This window comes from Lepidochelys kempii, chromosome 3 (assembly GCF_965140265.1).
Source record: "Lepidochelys kempii isolate rLepKem1 chromosome 3, rLepKem1.hap2, whole genome shotgun sequence".
NCBI classification, from domain to species: domain Eukaryota; kingdom Metazoa; phylum Chordata; order Testudines; family Cheloniidae; genus Lepidochelys; species Lepidochelys kempii.
Genome location: NC_133258.1, coordinates 144,896,963 through 144,924,499, shown reverse-complemented (window position 1 = coordinate 144,924,499; position 27,537 = coordinate 144,896,963). Strand labels below are relative to the sequence as shown.

Below are 27,537 nucleotides of genomic sequence, written 5' to 3'. Positions count from 1 at the left end.
GATTCTGGAACCTTTTCAACCCCATTGTCTTCATATAAACATATAAAATGGCAGCCCCAGAGTATTTATATGCCTCTTTGAGCTTTGTTTTACCACCTTTACCTATTTAGGGTGTCTCAATCCAGTCTACTTTATAATAAAAATATGAACTGTAGGAGACAGTCCCATTCAGGATCTCAAATAAAGACTGTTGCTCTCCAACTAGTTCAAGGTAGAACCAATATAGCTGGGCATGATTTTCACCTTCCTGGGAAATTTCCTTGTACACTTGTGCTTCTTTTTAGGTATATGCCCCTGCTCATAAGGCTCTTTATTTATATATTTCTAGCATTCAAAACTTGAATGCTGACAAGAGTTTTGGTCAGTGTATGAAAACTGGAATGAAATGCAGCACTTTCATTGGTTGCTTGTGTTTTTCCATATATAATGTAAGCGTTCTGATTGTATGAGAAGATTCCATAAGAATTGCATTGCCTCTTGCTAACAGGCTAGGTACCTTACTAGTGTCAGTCCTGTAACCTTCTCCAGCAGAAAGTTTCATTCACATCTTATATTATGAAGGAGATTTAATTAAATGCAGCTGTTCTGATACTAACGTCTTCTGTGTAACTCCGCCAGGTAAGGAGATAGGCCTCCTTTCCCTGACTTTATGAACAAAGATGTCAAGGTCTTGCAGATGGGGATGAAAGTGTTGACATACTCCAGAGGGCACACAAACTGCAATAGCATTTTCCAGGGCACCTGAAAGCAACAAACAGCATAGGTTTGGATATCTTTATACATGTGTAACCCACGCTCCTCTTGGGTGTGATGCTCTGTCCCATGTCATGGCATTGAGATCACTTAGAGAGAGATGAATGAGTCTGCTGTACAGCCTTAGCTAAGAGCCATGTGGCTTTTAGCTTATGCAATAGAGGCTCATGCATTTAGCTCCAGAGGTCCCAGGTTCGATCCCGCTTGCCAATGACCGGGGTCTGTCGGTGTTACACATGCAACATCATCTCTCTTGTGACTTTCCTTTTATCAATGGGAAAAAATTGCTGCTTCTTAACCAATACTTCAGAACTCTGACCTCTTACTTAATGGCAGATAGAACTGCCTTTCTCTGCCTCCCACAATAGCACATCCAAATCTATACAGTTTTGTTTGATTCTTCCTTCTCATTATTGTCCTGATTCCTTTGGTATGCTAAGCACCTCCAGTAAGTTAATGCGTACCCTCAAATACCAAGGAAATTCAAGGGAGTTAAGCATACTCAACATCTCACAAGAAGAACTCAGCACTTAGCAGGATCAAAGGTACTCCTTTCCTCTCTTCTTAGCCAATCACCTACGTCTCTCTTCATGACTGACCCGGGCTCTTTTGCATATAGATGATTCTCATGAGGAACACATCCGAAGGAAGATCCCTTTGAGGCATGTCCCAGCTGGTGCATGCAGGTGAGTAAGTCAGGGAGAACCCTTTGGGTGGAACTACTGGAAAGTTTGATCAGTCCATGTATAATCGTGCTTACCAGGTTTAGGGTGTTGATACTATACACCTGGACTGCCTCTTCATCCCAGTCACCTTCAGACTTCTATAAATAGATGAAAAATCAGGACACATTAATCTATTTGCCTTCTAATCACATTGAGATGGAGGGGAAGAGGGGTAGCATAAGTGCTTGAATGACTGCAGGTATCTAGAGGAATGTTTGAAAGATAATTATTTGAGTCAAACACAGTTAAGAAAACTTCACTGAAGCCCTTATTGATGCCCAATTAAATCCCCTTCCTTCTCCCAGCTTGCCATGTCCCAAAAGCACTTTTCACTGACATTTTTAAAAAGTGAAATCATTCCCATTCACATTAAGGTTTGTAATTTTTTGTTTTTACAAAAACCAAAACCTGCATTTTGGCATAGAACATACTTGACACCATCCCTTTAACTTAAATAAATGTAATTGGTGGATACTGGTGAAGACAGCAATAAGGGGCAGAAAATTATACAGAATATAGTATGATATTTTCTACTTCAAAGGTACATAGTGATATATACATTCATGGTAGGAAAAGGTAAAGCAGAGTTTGAAAGGTCCAGGGAAAGGGTAACAATAATTGTTAAAAGATCAGGAGGATTAAAAATAAGGGGAGACATTTTTCTGCTTCTTACCATGGTGCAGACAGGGAGTTCACACTGCCGAATGAGAAAATTCACAAGTACACTGCCTCCTGGCAAGGTGAGATACCCACAGCATGCAAAACTTCTAATCAGCTGCAAGAGAGGACTTTTCACCTCCAGAAGACACACAAATGAAGACTGTCAATGATATTTAAAAATCCCAGTGTGCACCACAAATGTACTGTCTGAAATGCTCCTCCCCACTGTAGAGTTTTTTACATTGTGCTTCTTAAGTAGATGATCGGGTCTTGCTGATCATAAATGAGAAATCAGAGAATGCAGCTGCAGCTGCATCAACTCTGTTGTCAGAGCCACAGTGCAAACAACCTGCCCCAGCCCAACAGGCAAAATCCTTCCTATTAGTTACACTGGTGATTCTATAAATCCATCTCCCACCCTAGAAGCTTAAGACAAGTCTGTTCCCAGACATTTGAATGTTCTCTTACCTGATAGTTGTTTTCATGTATGAGGAGAGCCACAGATTGCACCATGATGTCTTTTACTTTGTCCATATGGGGAGCTGAAAGGAATATAGACAGGGGCTTTAGCAGGCTGGAGTCTATCACAAGAAGCTCCTCGCTCTTTTTAACTTCCTATACCACCATTCTTGCCTCTTTGTGGATTAGATAAACATTTGGTTAACTCCTTTTTAGGCTCTGTCCTCCAAGACAAGTTATGTAAGCACAACCACTGTCATATTGTAAGATTACATCACCACTTCATGATGCGCCATCATGGCATGGTAGCATTGCATCACGCCAAGGGTATTTTGGGACTTTTTCAATATGTTGTAAGCCTCTAAGCAAGTGAGACAGCCCTGTCATGAGGAGGATTGTTTTGTCTGACCCTACTCCCCTGCTGCCAGACTGAGACTGAATAGAGCTATGCTGGTTTATACCAGCTGAGGATCTGGCACCATTAATACGTCAGTAAGGCTGTGAACGTGAATTCAGATTGGGAACGTATGCTTGAATTAAGATTTCAAATATAAAATTGTTCAGCCATTCACACACAAAGTTCTAACGCCAAGCTTAAATGTGCCCTGCACACAAGAGGCTGGCTCCAAAAATCTGGGGCAAGAGTCTCAGCTGAGACACGGTTCCATTGAAGTCAGGAAAGGACCTTGTCCCTGGGGTTGACAGTCAGAGGCACACTGATAATTCACATCATTTTTATGTGTTCATTTGGTACTCATGAAAGGGAGGAGCTGATGGCATTTGGTACTCATGAAAGGGAGGAGCTGATGGCACTTGCTCGTATAAATAAGCAAGTGGCAGACGAGCTCCCCCATCGCAGTTCCGCTCTTGTGCCTTCCTTTCTTACTTACGCTCCTGGGTAACTTCTCTCAAGACTGTGAGAGCTGCAGTGCACTCCACCTCTTCTGTGCCCTCCATCGGCTTTCTGAGGAAAGCTATAATATCCTCCTGATAAATAGGACCTAACAGAAGAGAAGTCTGACTAATAACAAGTGATGTAAAGGGAAGAAAACCACCACATTTCCAAATGAAGTTTTTTAGAAGAGTCAGGAATCTGAGATCCTGTTACTGTTATTTCATTTCAATGTTTCTTTCTATTCTTACCCAGCACCTGGAAGGCTCGCAATGCAGAGGTTTGGTTCCAGTTACTTGGCGTATCAGATATTTCAGACTTAGCACAAACCTGAAAACAGAAGAAATCCTTGTCACAGACACATGGTTCCACAGCAAAGGAGCATTTGAAACATTCACAGAAGCTGGAAAACCTGGTCCTTCAACACCCCAGGAATGTTTAACGAACCATCTCCTCTAAAATAGAATGAGCGTATTTGCTTCATTCAGCCCCACAGGAGTGCCCCAAGATAGTGGAAAACTTAACAAACATATCAGAGACTGACAGAAGAACAAGAGTCTGTGTGACCCTGATTGGTGCATCAGAAGAGGGAATTCCTCTAAAGAAGGTTGTTAGGTTCTTATTCTCAAGAGAGGTCCTGTGATGAACCTTTCCTGTTGAGGAGAAAGCAGCACTCACTTCCTGACCTGGGAATAGAGAGCGGGAGAGAAGGGCAGTGCACAACGTGATAGAGAACAGCAGATGAAGAGGGACAGATCTGTGATGACAGAGAAGGGTGCTTTCATCCTTGGAGCTGGCATTCCCCTCTCAATGGAATAGCAGGTCGAATCATCCCTAAAAAATTCAGTCTTGACAGCCCTCTGCAGAAACATTAGATTTTTCACCCTTCTTCAGAATATCTGAGAAACAAAACAGCCTATGACAAGAGACAGGAAAGTGATGGGGAACAGACAACTGCAAAGAGCAAAATCAACTATTGACCACGAGTGACATCTGGAGCAAAGTGATATTATTTTCCACTCCTGATTGGAGTCAACCTCCTTACCTGTGTGAATAGAGTACTGAGAATATTGTCCAGACTATGGTACAACCTCTTGCTCCATTTCCTGTGGCACAGTACAGCATCCAGAAGATGGCACAAGCACTGTGGTAAAGAAGTGAAGAGTAATAAGGAATTATCTACTGAACCAATCACCTATGGAACTCTCCTTCTAATTATGAAAGGTTTCCCACATATCCTATCAATGGCTGAATTTATCCCACACTTGTCTCTGTACTTCCTGACTCTCCAGGGACAAGAAGTAGACCATATGCTTCATTCCACAGGCCCCTGAATCTATCACCTGCCTTCATTTGAGATCAGGCCAGTGGTTCAACTGGTTGTATCCTATTCTCAGGTTTTCTTCTGTTTTCCTCATCTATTCCTTACTCTAGATATGTGTCCCTGCCCAGCTCCTTTCAGACAAAGCCTCGACTTGGAATCAGTATCTCCTCACAACATGGAAGCAGTGGTTCTGTGGTAATGAAGAGCAATCTAACTCTTCTAGTCACTAATCACAGACATACCCTTGGATTGCTCACCTCTGTGACATAAAAATGTTGTATCCCAGTCTCATACTGATGCAGGAGTTCTGTGATCAAACACTGAAGATGATTTTTCAATGTTTGAATAGACATGATGAAAAACAGCTGGCCAATTACATCCAGTGTGGCTTCCATCACCTACGCAGAAGGAAGAAAAGGGAAGGAATAAACCTTTGCCAGGTGAGATTGAGCATGGTTACCAATATGTCCATGTATTGGCAGCATTGAGGTGCCTGGAAATATCTACAATTTTAATAGCGATATCTCACCAAAACTTTCTAGAGAAGGTCTCTCACTTCTGAGGTCTGTGATAGGATGCGTCTGTGTATCCAATGTCAAGTCACATTGACTTATAGCTGCTGTTTTACACAGTAAAATTTCCAGCTAGTTTTACTCATTGTCACTCTGAAATTTGTTTTAACATTCTTCCTCCACTGAATATCAGCATTTCAGATTATTTGCCCCTCCTCCCCCATGCCTGCATTTTCCCAGGTTGAATGTGATAGTGAAATTTGCTACCTATATTTTTAGCATCTTGGGTCCTTTTAATTATTTGTGTGTCCTCACTGGTATTTGCAACATTGCCCAATTTACTGTGCTTTGTAAATTCACTTTCCTCCAAGAGCTAAAAGAGGAAAAGTGTGATGAGAACTCTTGTCATATCCCTCTGCCCAGGTCTCTTTTGTTCTGTTCCTCCTCATGATGTCTGTTGTCCCCTTTATCCCTTCCCTGCGACTAATTTAGAGCCTAGGATGCAGTTAGGAATAATACAATTATTAAATTACTTCCTAGTGTTGAAAGCTATCAGGATGTGGAACAGTCCAGCAGAAGTGACAGAATTTCCATTGCTTAAGTTATTTCACATTAGACAACCCATGGGAGGTGGCAGCATAGAGAACAACCTGGCATTGGTACCAGGGATAGATAAAATGACCTAACAGGTCTTTTCCCACTTTAATTTCCATTTATGACAAAAGAAGGTTAGGGTTGCAAACCAAAACACTAAAATATTAGGAAATTCCAGTATTAAGGTAGCGTGTACAACCCTAATTCTGCTTTCTTATAAGTATACACTCTGTAAACAGTCTTTAATGACAATCACAGGGCCCCAGGATTTTTTCCTATAGGACACCTGCTCCATTCACGGAGACTTTCACAGGCTTAGAACTTGGCCAAATTTGGGTAAATTTTCACAGGAACAGGAACAGGCACAGCTCTAACAGCAGACTGACCCCCCTGCAACATTTCAACCTCTAGCTCCAAAGCATAGACTCTCTAGAGCTTTTCAGTGAAACAATAGTATTTTTTTACCATGGGAAAAATGTATTTTCCCTAAACTTGTTTTGAGAAACAGCTGAACCATTTTTGCTGAAATTCCTGCTCCCACCCCATCTCAAAGAAAAATTCAAATTCCTGGCATAGCAAATTTTAGCCTAAATAGCTAAAGTTGGGCAAAGTTTTTAGCAATTGAAAACCTGTCTTATAAAGGAAAACGTCAATCAAACCTACCTGCATCACCTATAGTCCAACTACTCTTGATAAGCATGTCAGATGAATGTTTCTGCTAAAATTATCAATCTTGAAATAGTTAACAATGTTGACATTTGAACAGTCATGATTAGTCTTCAGTGATAATGCCCAGATAAGATTAAAAAGGACAGCTAAAACCTCACAGAGGTATTGTTTTAAGCTGTCTGTCTGACAACTCCCATGTTGGTTCATGTTTGGATCTTCAGTACCATTAGGGCTAGAAACTTAATGTCTTTTCCCAAAAAGTTAATGCTCAGTTCCTGCAGAAAATCAGGAAGCCTTTAGAAACAGAAGGGTGTCCTAGCTCATCCTCACTCACTTCACACCCTGCTTTTTTTCTCCCATGATGGATTCTTCCACATCAAGAATGAGGCCACATTTTCAGAGGCAGAGAGAGATGTGAAGAAAGCTTGTCCTGCTGTCACCCAAGCTATAGCTGTTCTGTAGATAAATAGGCAATTCAACCTATCGCGCTGGCTTTCAGACTCCTTTCACCTGTACAGATTCACCTTCCAAATTCTACACACAGACTAAAAAATGCTCAGTGCCCAGGATTTCCTCTTCTCACCTTTCCCTTTGCAGTTGGGAACCATTTGTTGAAGAGCACCAAGAAAGTCACATAGGCTTTGGCAGCTGCAGTTTCTCTGGTAATGTCCAGCTCCTCAGCTCCCTGTGGTGGCTGTGCCAGGTACCTTGATGCACACCTGGAGAGTTCTCTTAGTACTGCACGGAGAGCCAAAGACTTGTATTTTACTTCACAATTGGTAATAATCAGCATAGTTTTGGAAAGTTCTGCAGGGTCCATAATTGAAATAAAGAACATCCACCCTGTTCACAAATTCAATTTGGAAAACCACCTTCCTGGAACTGATAGCTACTCCCCTCTAAACTCTGCTGGAGATCCCAGACATGTTTACATGATTCAGCCTTTGCAAGTTGAATAGTCAACATGAAATGGGGCCTAGCCACTCTGCACTACAGAGTAAAAAATACATGACAATTCTGAGACCCCATAGCTCACTTGGTAAAAGAATCTCATTGACTGAAGATTTCCCTCTGAAATTAGAAACAAATGATGGATCAATGCACCTGCCTCAGCAACATTACATACAGAACAAAATCAAAGCACTGAGGAAGTGATTTTGGAATATTCACTCCCCGTGACAGGTACACATTCATGGGAATAGGCTTATTGGCTTCAATGATGCAACAATGAGAGGAAAGGGTTTCAAAATCTGACCCTGGACACTAAATCTAAATGACTCTTTTCCAAGACATTAGGAACATATTATCTTCATCCTCTTTCACATTCACAATCTTCCTAACCATGGCTCCATGCTTTGTCAATCTCCACTGACTTCCCTAGCCTTTCTGTACGCAATTCAATATATCCTTCCTGATGTTTGAAAATCTCCCTTGGACTCTCTTCTCCAGACCTCTCTGACCTGTATATTCAGCTACTTCCTCTGCCTCATCTCTCCACTCTCTTTCATCCTTGGCCTAAGAAAACATATAGGCTAGCTAGGAGTCAATAGTAGCTGGATCTCAGTTGGGGAAGAAAAAGATATAAGGAGCTTCCCCTCCCCCCGCCCCCTTATTGTATAAGTTTAGGCAGAACTGCATTCCCTGTGCTCAGGCAAGCACTTGCTAATTCTCTGCTCCCCTCCTCCCTCTTGATGCATCATAAAGTCAAAAAAGGAAGTCTGTGGGAAATGAGATCCAGACCTGGGAAAGGGAAAATCCCTAAAATACAAGGAAACTTGAAATTCTCACCATCACTAAATATCAGCATATATTCTTCTGACTGGACCAGGGGCAGGGCTGGCAGGACACAGTCCCACATTACACCTATATAGGGTGCCATTACTGGAAGAAAGGAAAGGAAAACACAATCACCTTTGTTTCCAGCTGAAACATTCTTTTTTGTCCTGTGGGATTCATCTTCAATACAGGATGAAGGGATATTTGCTTAAGGGAATTGTATCTGCCTGTCGAGCCCACTGCAGAGCAATGGAGTGTGTGTTTCATATCACATATGTAAAAGGGATACACAACTCTATGCATTTTTGATAGATGTAGCTCAAGCTACAAGCAGTTGTTACTTGTGAGCAGTTCCAAGTGGGCTGATACCTTGACAAACAACTGCTCCAGCAAGTAGTTTTTATAAAAAGCCAAATGTTAGGAACACTATAACATAAAGGGCTCTCCCCTCATTATCCATTAACATACAGAGGACAAAGGTTGGCTATAGACTATAGATCTTCCATCTGTGGCCTGGAAATATACCCAGATCGCCTCTCAGAAAGAAACTCTTACGGAATGCAATATTTTCACAGGAAAATGATGTTTGCAAGAATCTAAAAAAAAAATCTGTAGTGGAAAGGTGTGTAGGTAAGGGAGAGCAGAAGGAGGGTCTCCGGTTGTGTAGGTCCAGGAGATATTGTGGGTCCTTATATACATAGGCATCTATACTACACCTTCTCACCAAGATAGCTTTCCACCTCTTTCTGCACTCCCCAACAGTAGCCAATGGATCCCTCCGCCTCCCATTCCTTCAAAAGCTTCCTTTCCTGGCCCCAGAAGCAGATCCTTCCCCTCAAGCACTTCAAGACCCCAACCTTCCTAGCTGTCAGTGGCTCCTGCAAGAAGCCAAGATTAATCATTGGATGATATGGTCTCTGCCAAACTGGTGCTCCTGCTGCAGCCAAAAGCATGAGCTAAACCGAATGAAAGTGTAAAAACACAAGGGTACAGGACTTACCTTGCACCACAAGGGCCAGATTGTACCTTTAAGGCATATGCCTGTGGTGGAGGCAGTGTGAAGCTGCACTGACCCAAAGGAGTTTGAGGAGGGAGCATGTATACTGCACTGTCCCTTTGGATGGTGCAGCCTACTCAGCTCTGCAGTCCAGTGCAGCGGTGGGACAGGGCCATGTTCCTTTTGGGGCCATTTGCAACCCGGGTGGTGTGTGAAGAAAGCAGCCCCAGCACTCTACCAAGCACAAGTACTATGATTTTCCTGAGCCCAAACTCCCTCCCACCACTGACACAGCCACAATAAGGCTATGGACAATCTATCCCTAAGAGGATGAGAGGAAGCTCCTTCAGGAGTGAATGGTGTAGGGCTGAGATGTCTGAAATCCTGCTCCTCCCCACACCCCGAACATTTTAAGTTTTCAGAAAAAAAAAAAAAACCCAAACTTCACAAAACCAGAAATTTTTAATTGAAAATGGGAATTTAGTGCCTCATGGGAGTTGTAGTTTGCTCTTCATGTCCCCATTCTATTCTCTAGGCTGGGCGGCCCAGCTGGAGTACATCTCTTATAATGCACCATGGCCAGGCTCTCCACATTATACGGTCTCCCTTCACCAAGGGGGGAGACCATGATCCATTGTGGAAGATGTAGTCAAGCAGCTGATCCAAGCTCATAGAGGAGAACGGGAATATGAAGAGCAAACTACAACTCCATGAGGCACCACAACTCTCATTTTTGGCACAATCTTTAGGTTTGGGGCTAAAATATTTTGACAAAAAAACCAACCAAACAAAATCTACCGAGGAAAGCAGACACTTGTAATGAAAAAATTCATTTTGTCACAACCCCAATTTTCCATTGAAAGCCAGTTTACATGGGAAATTTTTGACCAGCCACAGAGTGGCAGTCATTATATGAAGGGTACATAGGAAAAGCCCAGATAACTCAGACCCGTTTAGTGGGGCCACACATGTGAACACTTCCCTGGAGAATAACACGAAACACTTTCCAATCTAACAAGAAACTCAGACAACAGGAAGTTCAGAAAGATGGTACCACTGAGTTGACAGAGCTTCTCCATTGCACAGAGGACACTGTGGTGGGGCAGAACTTTTGGCTGGAATCTTTCCTGTAGCGTGGCCACGACATCTCCTGGGCAGTGCTTCCCAATGGCCACTAGGATTGCAATGGCAGCCTCCTCAAATTCCTTCTTCAGTTCCTTGATCAGCACAGAGAAATTCTTGCCTTATTAGATGCACTCAGAATTACACATGAAGGACTTTTCTCTGTGGAATCATTACCATCAGAAAAGAGTCCAAGAGACAGGTAAGGGAGTGAACAGCTTCAGCTGAGATCTGGAAACCATGTCTCCCTTCTCCCCTGCCATGTTTGGGGAAGGAGAAGGCGGGGGGGATAACGCAATCCTATCAGGGAACTAGAAAAGTGATCAACCTGATTAACTTAAGGTGTATCCTATCTTAGTTATTACAGTCCTATGGTCTCACCGCTACAGCATCATGGATCAAATTCATCCTTGGGATCCTATTTTCCAGCTTCAGGACATTGGTAACTCCCACTGAAATCAATGGGAATTACTCAGATCCCATGGCAAAGGAACAGGACCCCTGGCATAACTCCACTCACTTCAATAGAGTTACATCAGGGATGAATTCAGTCCTGTCATCTAAACGGGCAGAATGCTAATGAGGAAATAAGTTTAAATGGCTTGTTTAGACAGACAAAGGTAACACGCTATTCCAGGACAGGCATTGCTTTCCTACAATTATCCATGATAAAATAATAAAACAGCATTAAATTTGGGTTCCTGAAGGATCGCAAAGCACTTGGCATATAATATGTTGTATAATCTCTAAAGGATCATGCAGCCACAACTGGGGCTGATCATGGCAGTAGTTCTACACCAACAAGCTCTTTGGGACAGGGACTGTATTGTTGTTCTGTGTTTATGCCATGCCAAGGATAGTAGGGTCCTGGTCCTTTACTAGGTCTCCTCAGCACTATTATAATACAAATAATAAATGTTTATAATAATAAACAACATTAAATGACAGTTGAAGCAAAATGCATCTACAAGAGGATTTTCACATATTGTAAACAGAATGACTAGCTCTCGAACATAATTTTGCCAAAAGTGCCACAGAGCCTGTTATAGTTCACTTCAGTTACTGAATAAACCTAAATATGTTTACTTAACTCATGAGAGCTGACAAAATCTCAGCTCAGGTTATCATATGGGCTTCAGAAACGTGTCATGTGACATATGCCCAGGACACCAGTAACCATCCTTTATTGTTCATGGCACTATTACCTAAAGAAAGAATGAACCTCTGAATACGACCTGGATGTCTGGATTCAGTTTTGAGTCCCTCTTTCTCTCCTACATCTTATATTCTTACCGTATTCTTGATTAGATTAATGGAGGTGATGTCAAGCAGACGCTGAGCCAGGTCACTGTTCAGGTGGTTGACAACACTGATTTTTCTTTCTAGGTTTCTCAAGATGTGCAGCTGGTGCTCCACAGACAGCTGCAAGGAGGACAGAAAACAGCGACTTAGGTTGATGTTTGGGAAAGTGAGAATTTAACATAGTTTCTGACAAATTCTGTGGATTATAATATTATTCCAACTGTTGTGATTGGTGGGATGGGTCAGGAGAGAAGGAATCAGAGCATATGGGAAACATGTGAGGGAAATAGACTGAATCAAATCAAGTAAGTAGAGAGGTGGGATGAATCACAGGGAACAGACGAGGGGAGAAGTTGGCTTATATGGGAGAGGCAAAATGAAGGAGGCTGGTTCATATAAACTGTTTTTGCACTGCATAAAGACTGTTCATACCAAATCATTGTTCTCAAGACATTCTAGGATGCTCTTTATCTCCACCTCCTCATTGTCCAATTCAGTGAGCTCGGTTACTCCTTCTCCCTTCCCCAAAGCCTTTTGGAATATTTTTGAAGCTGACAAAAAGAAAGAAAGTTAATTCTTGTCTAATAGGAGAATACCCACCTCCTCCCTGTCAAGCAGGACAAAAAACACAGTGAAATGCACAGTCTCACACTATCAGTTCCTCTGGAAATGTTCCCTACATTCTGGACTAAATCCTTAGGTGCTTTAAATGCATTGAGTTCAGTGGAGCTGTGTTGATTTACACCAGCCAAGGACCTGTCACTCCCTGTCCAAAATGGTTAATGACACAATGGAATATAGAGGTTTCACACTATCATGATCCTGCAAATGCCTCAGATTTGTAATGCAGAGAAGACAGTGAACAGTCTGGAAGAAAAACGTAATCACGGTGACAGGGAAAGTGCTATGCAAATGAAGGAATCTTTAGTTTGCAATGAGAGGATATAGAACACATTGCACAGGAGCTATGGCCATCATCCAAAGACCATTGAAGTTAATGGAAAGACTCCCATTGACTAGACCTGGGTGAGTAATGTATTTTTTACTTCACTGACAATTGCAATAAAAAAATGTTTTGGGTTGAACCAAAACCAAAATTTAAAAAAATTTCTGGTGAATTTAAGGTTTCAGAGTAGCAGCCGTGTTAGTCTGTATTCGCAAAAAGAAAAGGAGTACTTGTGGCACCTTAGAGACTAACCAATTTATTTGAGCATAAGTTTTCATGAAGAGAGCTGTAGCTCACGAAAGCTTATGCTCAAATAAATTGGTTAGTCTCTAAGGTGCCACAAGTATTACTTTTCTTTTTGGTGAATTTAAGGGTAAAAAAAATGTTTCAGGTCAAATTAAATGTTTTGTTTAAGTTTCAAGCATTTTAAAACTTTTTAATTAAAAAAAAAAGGTTAAAGGAACAAAACAAAAACTCATTTTCAATTGAAAACCTGAAACATTTTTGTTTTGAAAATGTCAAAAATAAACTTTTTATTTTTTCCAGTGTTTTTTTCACCTAACAAATGATTTGGCAAAATCAACATGAATTTACTAAACTTTTTGGTGTTGCCAAACCTGCATTTTTTGCTGGAAAAAATTTCAGTCAAAACATTTTGTTCAGCTCTACCACTGACTTCTATGGGCTCTGTGACAGAAAGTTTGGATTGCTACAAGTTGCAACTTAATAAGTCAGAAGACTTAACAGAAAAAAAGAAAAAGATAAACAAGCAGTTATGAAAAACTGAATTAATATTAATTTTGATTTAAATAATAGTTTACAATTGACCTCTAGACAGGTAAGCAGTCAGATGCCTTGAAAACTTTGGAGGAAAAGCGTTACCAAAAATGCAAAGTATTATTCATTTATTTTAATTAATTACAAATATCTGTCAATCTGTGAACCAGACACTCTTCTAATGACAGGGATAGTGCAGAAATTACCCATAAAACTCCACAGCCAAGTCAACCATTAATCTCAAGGGTGAGAACAGTGCCACCACAGGAAGACAGGAAAGACGGACATTTAGCTGAACCTCCTACCTTTTCAATAAGCTGCACAGGATTTAGCCACCAAAGTTGCAGGTTTAAAGGACAGACACTAATTCAGACACAATAGCCTTTAGTCTAGAGGTACCATGGCTATAGAAAACCATGAAGTACGGGGGGTGGGGGAGGAACAATGAAATTATGATGAAGTGAAAAGAAAACTAAAATTTAAGAATCATAGCATACCTATGCTGCCCCTAATCTGGGTGCATGAGGTCTCTAATAATTTTTGTTGCCCTTCTCTGGACCATATATGTTTCTGCTTTTTCTTTTTTTGATGTAACCAAGTGTGGTATCATTTTAGAACCAAATTCTTCTCTCAGTTCCAGAGGTATAAATCCAGGATAATCTTATTAAAAACCAGTTGAGTTACTCCCATTTACCAGTGTTCTTACACTGCACCTGTCAAGGTGGTGTGTGAGCAAATCTGGATTTGAACCAGCATAACTGAAAATAGAACTTGACCTTCCCTGGCTGATATGTTCGCTTTTAGTTGATGATGTCTTGGCCTTGCAAGAGGATGGACTTGAATTTAAATGTTATTCTCTGTGCCTCTCTCTTGTTATCCTGAAACTAAACACAATGTTCAAGGTCACCAATGTATTTAATAGCAGATTTATATAGTCACAGTAACAATATTCTCCATATTGTTTTCTCTCCTTTTCTTAATATAGCTGTGACGGGTTTTGCTTGTTATGTGGTGATAGGAAGATAACTTGGTATTCAAGTCCTGTTAGGGAGATCACTGATGAGAGGAATTCTCCAGTATGACGTTTGGCTTTGGATCATTCAGACTCTCTGAAAGGCACTTCCTGAGCTGGGTGGGCATGAGTCCGTCCCTTTTCACTTCTCCTATAGTATCTAGCAAGTGATTTGCCTACTTCCTGGCCTGGTATGAATGTGCCTTCTCTTTTCTTTCTGTCCTAGAGCTGGACATATTCTCCTTCTTTCCTTTTCCATCTCCTATTTTCCTCTCTTCAAACAGAACCATTAGGAAAATAAAGATGTTACAGCAGTTTAGAAAAAGGCCTTTGAGAGTGCATCAGGGTGAAGCAGGATTGGCTCTGTTGTTTCTACAGCCCTTTCAAGATGTAAAATGCTGCACAAATGCTATTCATCATTAATAACAATAATGTTTTATTGAACTATTACAGGAAATAGTAATACCTTGTATGTTAATACTGTAATATAGCAAAGTTGGCTTCCTCTATCAATTTCCTGTTTTAAGATACTATTATTAAGTTACCTAGGACCAATATAGAATTATGAAAAAGTCCAACATAGCATATGAGAGCATGGAACAAACCCTAATGAGCCAAGTCACGTACACAACATATGGCCACAGAACGTGGATACATAAGTTCTTAAATGTGCTGTAGTGCACAATCCTACACTGGCTAAATCATAAGGGGTAATGATGAATTAATTATATATTATGTCAGCTAAAGATTTAAAGTAGGGATGGGAAAGTCATTTAAAGAGACATTTTTGGGTAGATTAGGCACAACCTGTAGTTGTTTTAGACTAAAACAGAAACAATAATGTATGTGAAAGTGGTTCCTTCCAACACTGAAGTACTTGGATCATTGTACATCCTAATTTGGGTGAGTGGTCTTTCATAGTGAGTTATACACAGATTAATTAGAGGGGGAAGGAAAGCAAATATCACATCATCATTATTTTACATTGATGTTGTGGTAGTGACTAATGACCTCAATTAAGTCATAACAGCATCACACTAGCCACTTTATAAATGTATAGTGAGTGACACTTCCTGCTCCAAAGCGCTTATAGTCTAATAGACAATACATAACAGGTGGGCAGTAGGACGGTAAGGTAAGATGGGGTAACAAAAACAATAGTGTGTTTTAGTACAGACTAGCTGTAGCTAAGAATTATGCACAATCAATAGCAGATATCACAGTTCACCACAGACATATAAAGGAAAAATGCCAAAATCACAGGTCTCATTTTAATATCCTGTTGCTGCTTTTTGACCTGAGTGGCTAGTCAAATTTTAGGGCCCTGGGGATGTGCCAGTTGGAACAAGAAATTGTTGGAAAGTAGCATTTTCTTTGACGCTTACTTGTTTATTTACAAGGAACGTACAAAGTCTTCCTTCTCTGAATTCAGGAGGAACCAAGAACAAAAGGTGCAGTTTCACAGCCCCCAAGCCTCTTTAGCCAAAACCAGACCCAAAATTTTCTCTCTAAGTCACACTGTGCTCACAAGCTAGTGCTTGGCTTTCTTGCTTTTTGCCTCTGCCTTTCGGTGTTCTGTCTGTTCTCAGTTTCCATGTGTTCTGCCTTCCATCCCGCACACAGATGCAAAATGAACAATACTTATCAAAGCCTCGCTGCCTGCCCACTCAGTCCAAACTGTGGGGTTTTTCACAGTCTCCTTTTGTTTTAGATTGGGGGCGTCTGATTAACTCCGTTATGTAAATTGAAAAGTGCATTCACACTCTGTCCCAACAGATTTGTTATCAGTGCAGTCATCAGCACCTCTCAGCATAATGCTCTTTTCTTTTACAGTAAAAGCTACTTAATAACACTTAGCTGATTGTTTAAAATATTGTAGGACTTCTATACACTGCGTCTCATTCAGTAGCAGCAAACCTCTCTACATCATAATCAAATGACAAATGCCTAGCCTAATTTTGAAGAGCTCCTGCCCACACTTACCTTTGATGCAGCCAGGTTCAAACATGGCAATGCTTAAGGTTCTCAGTTAAATTAGTGCAGTTGTTTATTATAACAGGATTGTCTAGTGGTTAGGGCACAATGGGACCCAGGAAACCCACGTTCACGTCCCTGTTCCACCCCAGACTTCTTGTATGACCTTCTGCAAGTCTCTCTCTACCTCTGTTCCCCCTCTGTAAAATGGGAATAGCACTTTCTTAACTGACAGACAAATACATTAAAGATTATGAGGAACTCAGATACTACAATAACAGGGAACAGATAAGTACCTAAGAGATAAATCCACCTGCCCACTATCTCTGAACAAGTCTCTTCAATCAGTGTCAATCTGAAGGAAGCAAGAGTCTCCTCCTAAAACCCGATTCAACCCAGTAGCGAGATTTCTGTTTTCCTGGAGTTAAAGATTATTTACAAAAAACCATTTAAAAAGTATTTATCAACTGTTCTCACTGGCATCTGGGGAAACAAAAAAAAAGTTACTTACTTGTAACTGGAGTTCTTCGAGATGACTGCATGTTCACACATGTGGGTAGTGGGCTGACCAATGCAGCCTAACGGTCGAACCTTGTCCAAGCAGTGCCTATTAGAGCACATGCGTGCCCCCTCCTACTGCTCCTCTCACTGTCTTGGAACGTTCTGAAGGGGAGGCTACATAAGGGGTGCTGCACCCTCTACTGCCTCAGTTGCTTCCACCACTGACCCAAAGGAACCAAAATAGGACTCTGAGAAAAGGGGAAAGAAGAGCAATAAGTGAGCGTAGGCAGAGGCCTCTCGAAGAACTTTGATTACAAGTAACCAAACCTCATTTCTTCTTCAAATGGCTCTGCATATTCGCACTTACGTGTAATTTGGCAAGCAGTGGTAAAAACCCAGGAGATGAAACAGTGTCCTAATTAATGGTTGCAGCACTGCTCCACCAAACCTAATATTTTCTCTTGAAGCCAAATCCAGCACATAATGTTTAGTAAACATATGGACTGACTTCTAGCCTTACATTACGTATTGCCCCAGTAGGAATAAACAAATGATGCTGCTACTGCCCTAGTGGAATGAGATCTCACAACAGTGGGCACAAGTATTACTGCTAACTTGTAACATTCAATTGCACACTGCTTAACGCATCTGGAAATAGTCTGAGCAGATACATGACAATTCATCACTCTCAGCATAAGAAATAACTTAGAAGAGTTCCTAAAATGCTTAGTTCTATTTAAATAAGATACCAAAGCTCTTCTAGCATCTTAAGTATGTAAAGCACTTTCCCCTTTATTAGCATTAGTCTTTGGGGGGGGGAAACACTGGTAAATTAACTGATGTGAAACTGTGACACTATTTTTGGTAAAAACCTGGGATCAGGTGTAAGAACCACATTGTCTTTGTGAAAAAAGAGTAAATGGAAGCTTGGCTATCAAGACATGCAATTTGCTCATCCTCTGGCTCTTGTTAGAGGAACAGTAAACACAGTGAGTATGAAAAACACTCATGAGGTATCTGATAGCATTTGTCTGGTATCTTAGATAGGCTGATAAAATACACAGTCTTAGCAGGTTGCAAACAGTATGGGTAAAGATGTCCTATTCCTTGAAGGAGGACCTACAGTGTTGAATACAGGGTGTGACACCTCTTCCACAGGAACGAGGTAAGTCCAAAGTGGATGCCATACAACCCGCTGATTTGTGGAATTGCAAAGGATGCTCAGAAAGATGATGCAGCACCAATGTCCATGCTTATCAGGTGACAAATCAGGATCAAAGTCAGTATCCACCTGACCCTGCTCAAAAAGAGGCATGACCACCTCTTCTTCTTCTTCCGACAAAATGTCAGGAACCACCATTTGAGCTGCAGACGGATCTGGCAGATTGGATCCACGTAATCCTCAGCTACCAGATCCTTATCAGTCAGAACCCCATTTTTACAGCCATAAGGTGGATGATTCAAAAATTTCTGGGGGTAGATTAGACCACGGAGACCAGGACTGTCAGTCTCTCCAATCATTGGGATCCAGGAACATATCCATACGAGGAACGCTCCAAAAGACTGAGGAAACCCAGACTTAGGTGGTAAAAATTTGGATGGCTCAAATCTTTTAACTCTTCCTCTATCCTCTTATGAGGATCCAATCTCAGATCCCATTACAGCTATCGTCAGAGAAAGCAACAGCAGGTGTAGAGACATAAAAGGTCAGAAGGATCAGCCTGGTGAACTTCTAGGAGTAGGCGGAGGAGGCGGCAAAGATGGATCTGGAGACAGTCACAATAATTTTCTAATCTACCCCTCTTTTCAGATGAAGCAGATTTAGATCTATCAAAGCCTCTCTCTTCCTCTTCCCCAACAGTCTCTCACTCAGATCCGATGAATGCTCAGAAGCTTAACGGGGAACATCAGCCACCTCAGTAATAGCCCTTTTCAGAATCAAAAGTGACACTGAATTGGGAATGAACAACAGTACCAATATTATGGGTTTAGGCATCAGCAGCTCTGGAAAGAGTTTCAGCTCCATAACCGTGTGCTGTGAAGCCGAATGTGGAAATGGTTTAGATTTCAGTGTCAGAATTGCAGAGGACATGAGAGAATCGGACAGATCCAGTAAGTCTGACCTATGGGATCTAGCACAGCTAACAGTGGCAGTCTTCTCTCTCATCTTTTTCTTCAGAACCAACAGCTTAAATGTGGGGTCTTTAGCCACCAGCTGACCTGACAATGCCTTTGACACCCTAGCAGTTTTAACAGAATGGTCCAACAAAACAGGAACAGGAGTGGGAACCAATGACGACCCAGACCAGTGGGATCCTTTAGGAACTTTACTCTTACCAGACAAGGCAGTTGGAGATGAAACAGGCCTCTTGGTCTTCGGATCCAACAATCTCCCAGAAACCATTGGCTTAGGAGCACATACAGACTATTCTGCCTCTCCTTACCCGCTCTGAGTGTGTAAGTCTAACCCATAGAACATCAAAAGAAGGAGAGTGACTTTCTCTGAGGCATTTAGAGCACCTAATGTGGTCGTCCAATTCCAGGAAGCTAGCTGGGCAAGAAGAGCATCTCTTCAATCCTGGCTTCTTCTTCTTCAGTTATGTCATCACAGAGAACCAAACCTAAAACTAAAACTAAACACTAAAAGCTAACAACAACAATTATATAAAGGCATTAAAATATAGTAGAAAAACCCAGACCTGATGCACTGGAGAGGTTCACTTCCATCTGGCATAACTGGTTGGAGGGAACTGAGTTGGTAAAAGGCACAGCATACCCTGATATAGCCTCATCCTCAGAATGTTTGAAGACACTGAGGAGAGGGTTAAGAGGAGGAAGATGTGTGCAGTGACAGGCACTGCTCAGAGAAGGTTCTATTGTTAAGATGCACTGGTTGGTTCGTTACTCATATGTGGGAATATGCAGAGCCACTCCAAGAATCACATTTATTCTCTCTTTTAGGTTACTGTGTGTAAATGTTGACTTTTTATCAACTCTTTATTTAAAAGCTCCAATACATCCAGTTGTCAATGTCATCTAGACATTCCTCCAGACATACAAGCAGAGGAACAAAGGAATATAGTGGAAATTGCCATCCAGGATCAGATCCATGCGCCATGTAATGTCCCACTGTGATCAGTACTAGATGTTTCCTAGAAAGGTGCAAAAAACCTCCTAACTGCCAGTAAAGACTGGCTTAAGCCTTGAAGCATGAAGCTTAATATCATCTCCAAAATGTACATTAGCATTAACTATAGCAACTCTGGCTATTCTTATTATCCATACAAATGTTCAGTTCCTTTTTTAATCTTGCTCAGTTTTCGGCCTCAGTGACATCCTGTGACAATGTTCTACAGTCTAATTGTGTGCTATGCGAGAAAAAAATATTTCCTTTTATCTGTTTTGAGTTTACCACCTTGCATTGAATATCCGTTTGGGTCTTGTGTTATGAGACAGGGAGAACAGAAGTGATTCAATTTGCAGGGTAAGCTATAGCTGCAGCATTACATCAGATATTGTAATCCTTTGTTTAGAAATTATGTCAAGCAGAGATGCCTCATATATATTGAGCAGCAGGCTACAATAGGTGCTGGCAAGAACTACTCTGCATGAGCCATTTTGCATCCAAGACCCATTCTGCATGAGCAGAAATGTTTTCATTATTTATTTATTTCAATGAACACAATTTATTGTGTGGATTTAACCATTTTCTTCCAGCGTTTGCAACCCAAACATTATTCTGTTGTATTAAGGCATGAGAATCAGCAAGTGAAAATGACTTATCTAGCTTCATTTCCCAAGGTGAGTGAAAGGCAAAGGAATAAATAAACAGCATAAATGATGAAAAGTAAAGGTGAGCGTGAAAAAGCCCTGGATCCAAAAATGCTCAGGTTTTGGAGTATAGTTAGGAGCCAGATTCAGAGTTTGAGGGTGGGCCATCTTATCCATGGTAGCCAAACAGAAACCTTGAATCTGAACATTGCTGAACTCCTAAGAAACTCATATTGAGGAAGGTAACTGGGAAAGGGCTGGTTTTATGAGCTCATTCAACCTGCCTTCTAACACAGACCCTATGCTACATAGAACTCAGACTCACTCTCTTCCGGGTGTTATAAATTACTAATAAAACCATACAAAGTTCTGTTCAAACTTCTCCCCAGATTTGGTTGCTTCTAGCTCAGTGAAACTGTACTTTTGTTAATTCATTCTGTTTATTGGTTAAGATGAACTTGTACATCACCATGTTCTGTACTTCTAGAACCTAAAAGACACAAAGTATATTTGTAATTTAGGAGAAGTGAATGTAACTAGCTCTTAAAATGCTTACCGTTATTCTTTCTCAAAATGTCTATCTGAGTCTCTCCTATGCAGTAAACCTTCCCCTCCCTTTTGCAGACTGCACTAATATCAGGCTCCACATACAGTACAGACACTTCTGAGGTAAACTGAAGGATGATCATTTCTTACTTGAAGGAGAAAACAGTTTGAGGCAGGTCCTCAGCTGGTGTAAATCAGCATAGCTCCCTTAACCCTAAAGGAGAGACACCAATTTACACCAGCTGAGGCTCTGGCCCTAAATATTCATTAGATCTTTAGGTTTTTCAAAGCAGAGTTCACTAGAACAAATATAAGAATATCCAGTGTCTACGCATGCAACCAACTGAATGCCAGTGACTTATCCATTGTCAGGACAGGTCATAATGGACTACCATACTGTTGCTAGGAGATCAGCTACAAGGCTTGTTTAACAGATTCTTCTGGTAGTCACTTAACTTTCCTCTCACTCCATTGAAGTCAGTGGGGTTACTGGTGTAAAACCAATGTAAAAGGAGCATGAAACCCAATGGCACTGAGTATACAAGGTTTGGGAGTTGGGCAGGGTCAGGGAGGGGCTATCAAATCAATCAATCAATCTGGTACAGTTTGAAAACCTCAACAACTATATATTAATTATTTGTATTGTGCTAGCGCTTAGGAGCCCATCATGGGCCATGACCCTATTGTGCTTTGCACTGTAGAAACCCAATCATATGGGCCAAACCTTCCCAAGTTTCCTCCTTACATAAGCAGTGTTTCTCTTTTAAAAATATGAATAGTTTGTTATTGATCATGCCGTTTCCCAGAAGCTGACAGGGAGGTAGGGGGTGAAGAAGATGCATTTACAAAATAAATGCTGCCTCCTGTACCCAGGTTGAATACCACCATACTCTATTAGTATTCTCATTTTCCTCAGTAGAATTTAGTGGTGGAATAAGGTCCTCTCAATGCAAGTAGAGAGAGGCAGAATCTGACCCCAAATGTGTGAATACAAAAAAATATGGAGGAAGAGACCAAGTGTTCTGTTTGTTTGTCTCTTGACTATGTTTTGAAAAAAATACAGGAAGAGCTAATCAGTGAAACCTATGGAAAACAGAGAAAAGGAAAAACCCAATCAACCCAACTTTCATGCACCAAATTGTATCAGATGAATGGTGGGAATTGGATCATTTGAGTGGTGTATAACAGTGTAGCAATAGGCTCTCTCTACTAACTGACCTTTCTTACTTAGTATAGAGGTCTTGATGCCTTGTTGAGCATGCTCTGAAAACACAGAGATGGAACAGGATCCCTGCCCTGCTGAGATTACAATCTAAAAGTTCAATCCTACAGATACTTACATTATGTGGGTAAAATTTATTCACATATAGTTACATATGCTTAAGAGTTTGCTGCATTGAGTAACCCAAGTATCCAATTACATGTTTTAAAAGAAATATATTTCTCTTGGTGTGGGCACATGCTTTTATTTTATTTGTTTGGGGGAGGAGCAGTTATTTATAAGTAGTTTTACCCTTTTAACATGCTATCATGAAATGATGTGTGATTATTTTTTTAAAAGTCTCAATCTGATCTGAATTAGTCCACGTTCAGAAAAAATGACAGGCTAAGGGGAGTGTAAACCAAACCTTACTTCACTTACTTCTGATGTTCTAAGTTCATAATTCTGTGATACCTGGCCAATTATTAATAACATCACTAACATTTGAATGAGCAAAAGAGAATTCTCTGCTTTTCGTCAGCCCTTACAGACAAAACACAGAATTATGTATTCCTTGTTTAGTGTAAACAGTGTGCTTTCTGCTATATACAACACAAAAGAGACTCTACCCCAAAAAACTTGCAATCTAGAAGACAGACCTTGCTTCTTCAGTATGATCTACACAGGCAAATTCCTATTCCTCATGTGCAGTCCTATGGACAACACCAGTTTACACTAATTGGGGATCTGGTTTACCACCTTATCCACACCTGACTGAAAGGATTATAAGCTCTCAGAGATGTTTGACAATTATGGACCACTTAAAGAAATTAAAGGAAATTAATGGGTGTAGGAATCAATTTTAAAAAATGATGCTAAGGCTGCTAGGAGATGAAGTGATAGCTAATTTATAATCAGTGTCAACAATTAGCCTAATTATTAGGCCTAAACCTTCAAAAGGGACTGTGACTGTTCTGCAAGATGCTGATGTCCTCAACTCCCACTGAAGTCCATGGGAAATGAAAGCACTCAGCACCTGACAGCACAGCCTTAACACCTTGAAGTGTCGGGCCCCTTACTAGGACCCTAAGCTAACAGCAGCTTATATCTAAGGTGAAAGCACGGATCCACTAATTAGGTGTGCGTCCACCCCAGCGCACACCTCAGAGGGAACTATCTGCAGACCACCTGAATGGAGCTGGTGGACCACCAGTGAACCGAGGACACAGTTTGAGAACCTCTGCACTAGACTATGGGCTTTGAACCATACATGTTATAAATTCCTCAGGGATGATGTTTTGTACAGAGAAAACTGGTTGCTAAACAGATACTTATAATAAATAAGAACATATGATAAAAATCTGATAAATTACTGTTTTGTAAATCTATATATTTAAACATGCACACAGGTGTCTATAATTTTTTTTCCATAATGTACTAGACTATTCTGTCATAAATAGATTTCATTTTTCCCTTGCCAGACATGGGCTCTTCTGTTTCAAATGTGGGTGAATAGTGCCATCATGTGGCCATGTATATGTATATGTATTTTAGAGAAGTATTTAATAGTTGGACAAAAACACAAAGTCAGCAGGTATCTATCCCTTAGTGGTGAGCTGTGTTCCCTCCAATTTTTCCCACACATGTGCAGAATGAATTTTGTTATACCTCACCTCCATATTGGTGCACATAAAATTCATGTGGTGGTGTAGAGCCAAGGGGTTCAGAGTGTGGGAGGGGGCTCAGGGCTGGGGCAGAAGGTTGGGATGCAGGGTAGTGCTCTGGCTGGGGGTGCGGGCTCCGGGATGGGGCCAGGGATGAGGGGCTCAGGGCTGGGGCAGAGGGTTGGGGTGCGGGGGGGGAAGGGCTCCAGCAGGGGGTGCAAGCTCTGGGATGGGGATGAGGGGTTTGGGGTACAATGGGGAGAGAACACCCGCCCCCAGCTCTCCCCCCGAAGCAGCACCTGGGTTGGGAGGGTGAGGGGCACCTGTCCCCCAGCCATGGCAGGTCTGGGGCTGGGGCACCTGTCCCCGGCATGGTAGGTCCGGGATGGGGCTGGGCTGGGACAGGGCCGGGGGAGGGGCATCTCTCCCCACTGCAGCCCTGAGCATCTGTGTGGCGCTTAATAGGCAGCTGCATGGCTGCACAGTTTAGAGGGAACTTAGGGGGTGAGCACAGGCATTGACTTTTGTTTTTGCCAGTGGGTGCTCTTGAAGAGATGTGTGTGTTGGGGGGGGGGGGGGGGAGCGGCTCTGCCAGTTTTGGGGGAGAGGCTATTTTCATCATATTTATACATTTCTAGTTATTGAATATGTGCCTATCATTGGTGTCTTACTTTACTCATTATTAAAATAGTAATGAACTACATAATTACATATCATGAATTACAGTATATTAAAATCATTGCACTCACCTACACGGTGTCTCCACCTTTGTATCAGTTTAAAGACATTATGTCTCACTGTAGCTTCTGGATGAAACTGTCAGCAACACTGTGGCTCAGGGGTGCTCAGTACTGGGTTTAAAATGGCACCAATGGTGCTGGGCCCACACACAGGAGGAGATCCAGGGCCTGGACCATGGCCTTGCCTGCCCTCACCCCACCCCCACTCAGCCTCTTCCTCCAAGGACTCACCCGCCACTCGCTCCTCTCTACTCCCTCTCCCTGCTCACTCTTCTCCGCCCCCCACACCCCTGTGTAGGTGGTGGGTGAGGCCTTGGGGGGAGATGCCAAATGGGGAGGAGCCTCAGGGCCTGGCCACAGTCTGGGCCCATAAAAGATTAACCCAGCCCTGTGGGTGCTGAGCACCCTCCGTTTTTTTTCAGTGGGTGCTTGAAGCCCTGGAACACCCACAGAGTCGATGCATATGTTGGGGAAATTTTCAAAGAACACAATTCCAGTAGTAAAAACTGATAAAAGCTAAACAAGGAAGAGTTTCTCACACGTAAGTGAAGTTCTTCAAGCAGAACCTTAAAGTCTGTTAAAAGAAAAGGAGTACTTGTGGCACCTTAGAGACTAACCAATTTATTTGAGCATAAGCTTTTGTGAGCTACAGCTCACTCCATCGGCTGCATTCAGTGGAAAATACAGTGAGGAGATTTATATACACACAGAACATGAAAAAATGGGTGTTTATCATACACACTGTAAGGAGAGTGATCCAGGGTTTCCAGGGGTGTGTCTGTGCGGATTTGTTCTTGTGCTTTTTCAGGGAGTTTCTTGAGCAAATGGTGTAGTTTCTTTTGGTAACTCTCAGTGGGATCAGAGGGTAATGGTAATGGACACAAATCAGACGTCAAGAATTATAACATTCATAAACCAGGTGGAGAACACTTCAATCTCTCTGGTCACTCGATTACAGACCTAAAAGTTGCAATATTACAACAAAAAGACTTCAGAAACAGACTCCAATGAGAGACTGCTGAATTGGAATTAATTTGCAAACTGGATACAATTAACTAGGCTTGAATAGAGACTGGAAGTGGATGGGTTATTATACAAAGTAAAACTATTTCCCCATGTTTATTCCCCCCCACCGTTCCTCAAACGTTCTTGTCAACTGCTGGAAGTGGCCCACCTTGATTATCACTACAAAAGGTTTTCTTCCCCTTCCTCCCCCTCCCCCCCACCACGCTCTCCTGCTGGTAATAGCTCATCTTAAGTGATCACTCTCCTTACAGTGTGTACGATAACACCCATTGTTTCATGTTCTGTGCGTATATAAATCTCCTCACTGTATTTTCCACTGAATGCATCCGATGAAGTGAGCTGTAGCTCACGAAAGCTTATGCTCAAATAAATTGGTTAGTCTCTAAGGTGCCACAAGTCCTCCTTTTCTTTCTGCGGATACAGACTAACACGGCTGCTCCTCTGAAACTTAAAGTCTGTTGACTGCAAAATGCGAATGCAGAAGCAGCTAGTATTAGAGCATGATACAGAGTAATGGGGCTGACAGATATACTCAGAGGAAGAATTCTAACTTTTTCAGGAATTAGTAAACCAAAATGTTGGCAGCAGGTACTGAAAATGCCATTTTGAGTTCAAATTAGCAGAACATTCTTTGAAGTCTGGAGAACTCATTGATCCCCATTCTATAATACAGTGCAGCTCTGATGACAAACACTATAAGGCAGCACAAATAAAGGTTGACCTTTAATTAGAAACAAATGGTCCAGAAGATGACAGCTTTCTCTTTAGGGATCTGTTCATTAAATAAATCAAGGTGGAGGTGTGAGGAACATGTCAATACATTTACCTCATTGATAAGGCCCAATCTATATATTAAAGAGCCCTTTACATCATGGTTTTAAACTAGGCAGGATCACTAAAACAGGACAAGGCCCCTCCCTAGAGCCTTTAACCACACAATCTTTTCATTCACAATTTACCAAGGCAGAGGATGTAACAGCGGGGATTTGGCTTGGATAACAAGATTGCATTCTACATCCAGTCCCCCTGCATTACTGTAAACTGTAAACCAAGCTATCAGGATCTCAGGAGAGAAATAGGAACCATGCATTTGAATTCCTCAGGAAGTGATTGGTCTGGCTCGTAGCAGCTCCCTATGTGGCTTCATTTTGTAATTAAGAATCTAAACTTCCATTTACAGATCATCAAAGTTAACTATTATGGTTAAAAATGTAACCGCTATAATATAAACCATCTGTAAACTGATGCAGTAATGTCTCTGAGTCTGGAAGTAGTGTTTATTCTGTAGCGTGAGCAAATATAAATATTAGTATTGATAACTATTCCACTACTGAATGAGTGAAGATACTCATATTATGAATATATTTTGGCAACAAATAGATGGATATAGGACTGTGGGCAGAGCTTAGGACAATGAACGTTACTTACTTGTACTCAAGGTTTGACATGCACCGACAGGTGCCATTGAACGAATGCCGAGTCAACTGCTCACAAGAAATTCGATAAGGACAAATGCAAAGTACTCCACTTTGGAGGGAACAATCAGTTGCACACACACACAATGGGAAATGACTGCCTAAGAAGTACCACTGCA

At 41.5% G+C, this 27,537-nt stretch overlaps 2 protein-coding genes across 2 annotated transcripts in view; both read right to left on the bottom strand.

Moving 5' to 3' along the window:
• LOC140909325 (maestro heat-like repeat-containing protein family member 1) overlaps positions 1–17,090 on the bottom strand; it is a 64,666-nt gene extending 47,576 nt beyond the window's left edge. The window contains exons 1-14 of the mRNA XM_073338363.1: positions 17,006–17,090; positions 12,218–12,336; positions 11,777–11,905; positions 10,416–10,578; positions 8,377–8,469; positions 7,172–7,326; positions 5,071–5,211; positions 4,535–4,633; positions 3,741–3,819; positions 3,488–3,598; positions 2,607–2,680; positions 2,152–2,274; positions 1,514–1,576; positions 597–741 (exon numbers count right to left, since the gene is read on the bottom strand). Of these exons, the coding sequence (XP_073194464.1) occupies positions 597–741; positions 1,514–1,576; positions 2,152–2,274; positions 2,607–2,680; positions 3,488–3,598; positions 3,741–3,819; positions 4,535–4,633; positions 5,071–5,211; positions 7,172–7,326; positions 8,377–8,469; positions 10,416–10,578; positions 11,777–11,905; positions 12,218–12,336; positions 17,006–17,036 (1,525 nt within the window). The 5' untranslated portion in view covers positions 17,037–17,090. The remainder of the gene's footprint in view (positions 1–596; positions 742–1,513; positions 1,577–2,151; positions 2,275–2,606; positions 2,681–3,487; positions 3,599–3,740; positions 3,820–4,534; positions 4,634–5,070; positions 5,212–7,171; positions 7,327–8,376; positions 8,470–10,415; positions 10,579–11,776; positions 11,906–12,217; positions 12,337–17,005) is intronic.
• A 79-nt stretch (positions 17,091–17,169) lies between these two features.
• The window catches only part of FEZ2 (fasciculation and elongation protein zeta 2), a 74,905-nt gene continuing 64,537 nt past the window's right edge, over positions 17,170–27,537 (bottom strand). Inside the window, exon 9 of the mRNA XM_073338366.1 lies at positions 17,170–17,243. Coding sequence (XP_073194467.1) covers positions 17,170–17,243 — 74 coding nt within the window. The remainder of the gene's footprint in view (positions 17,244–27,537) is intronic.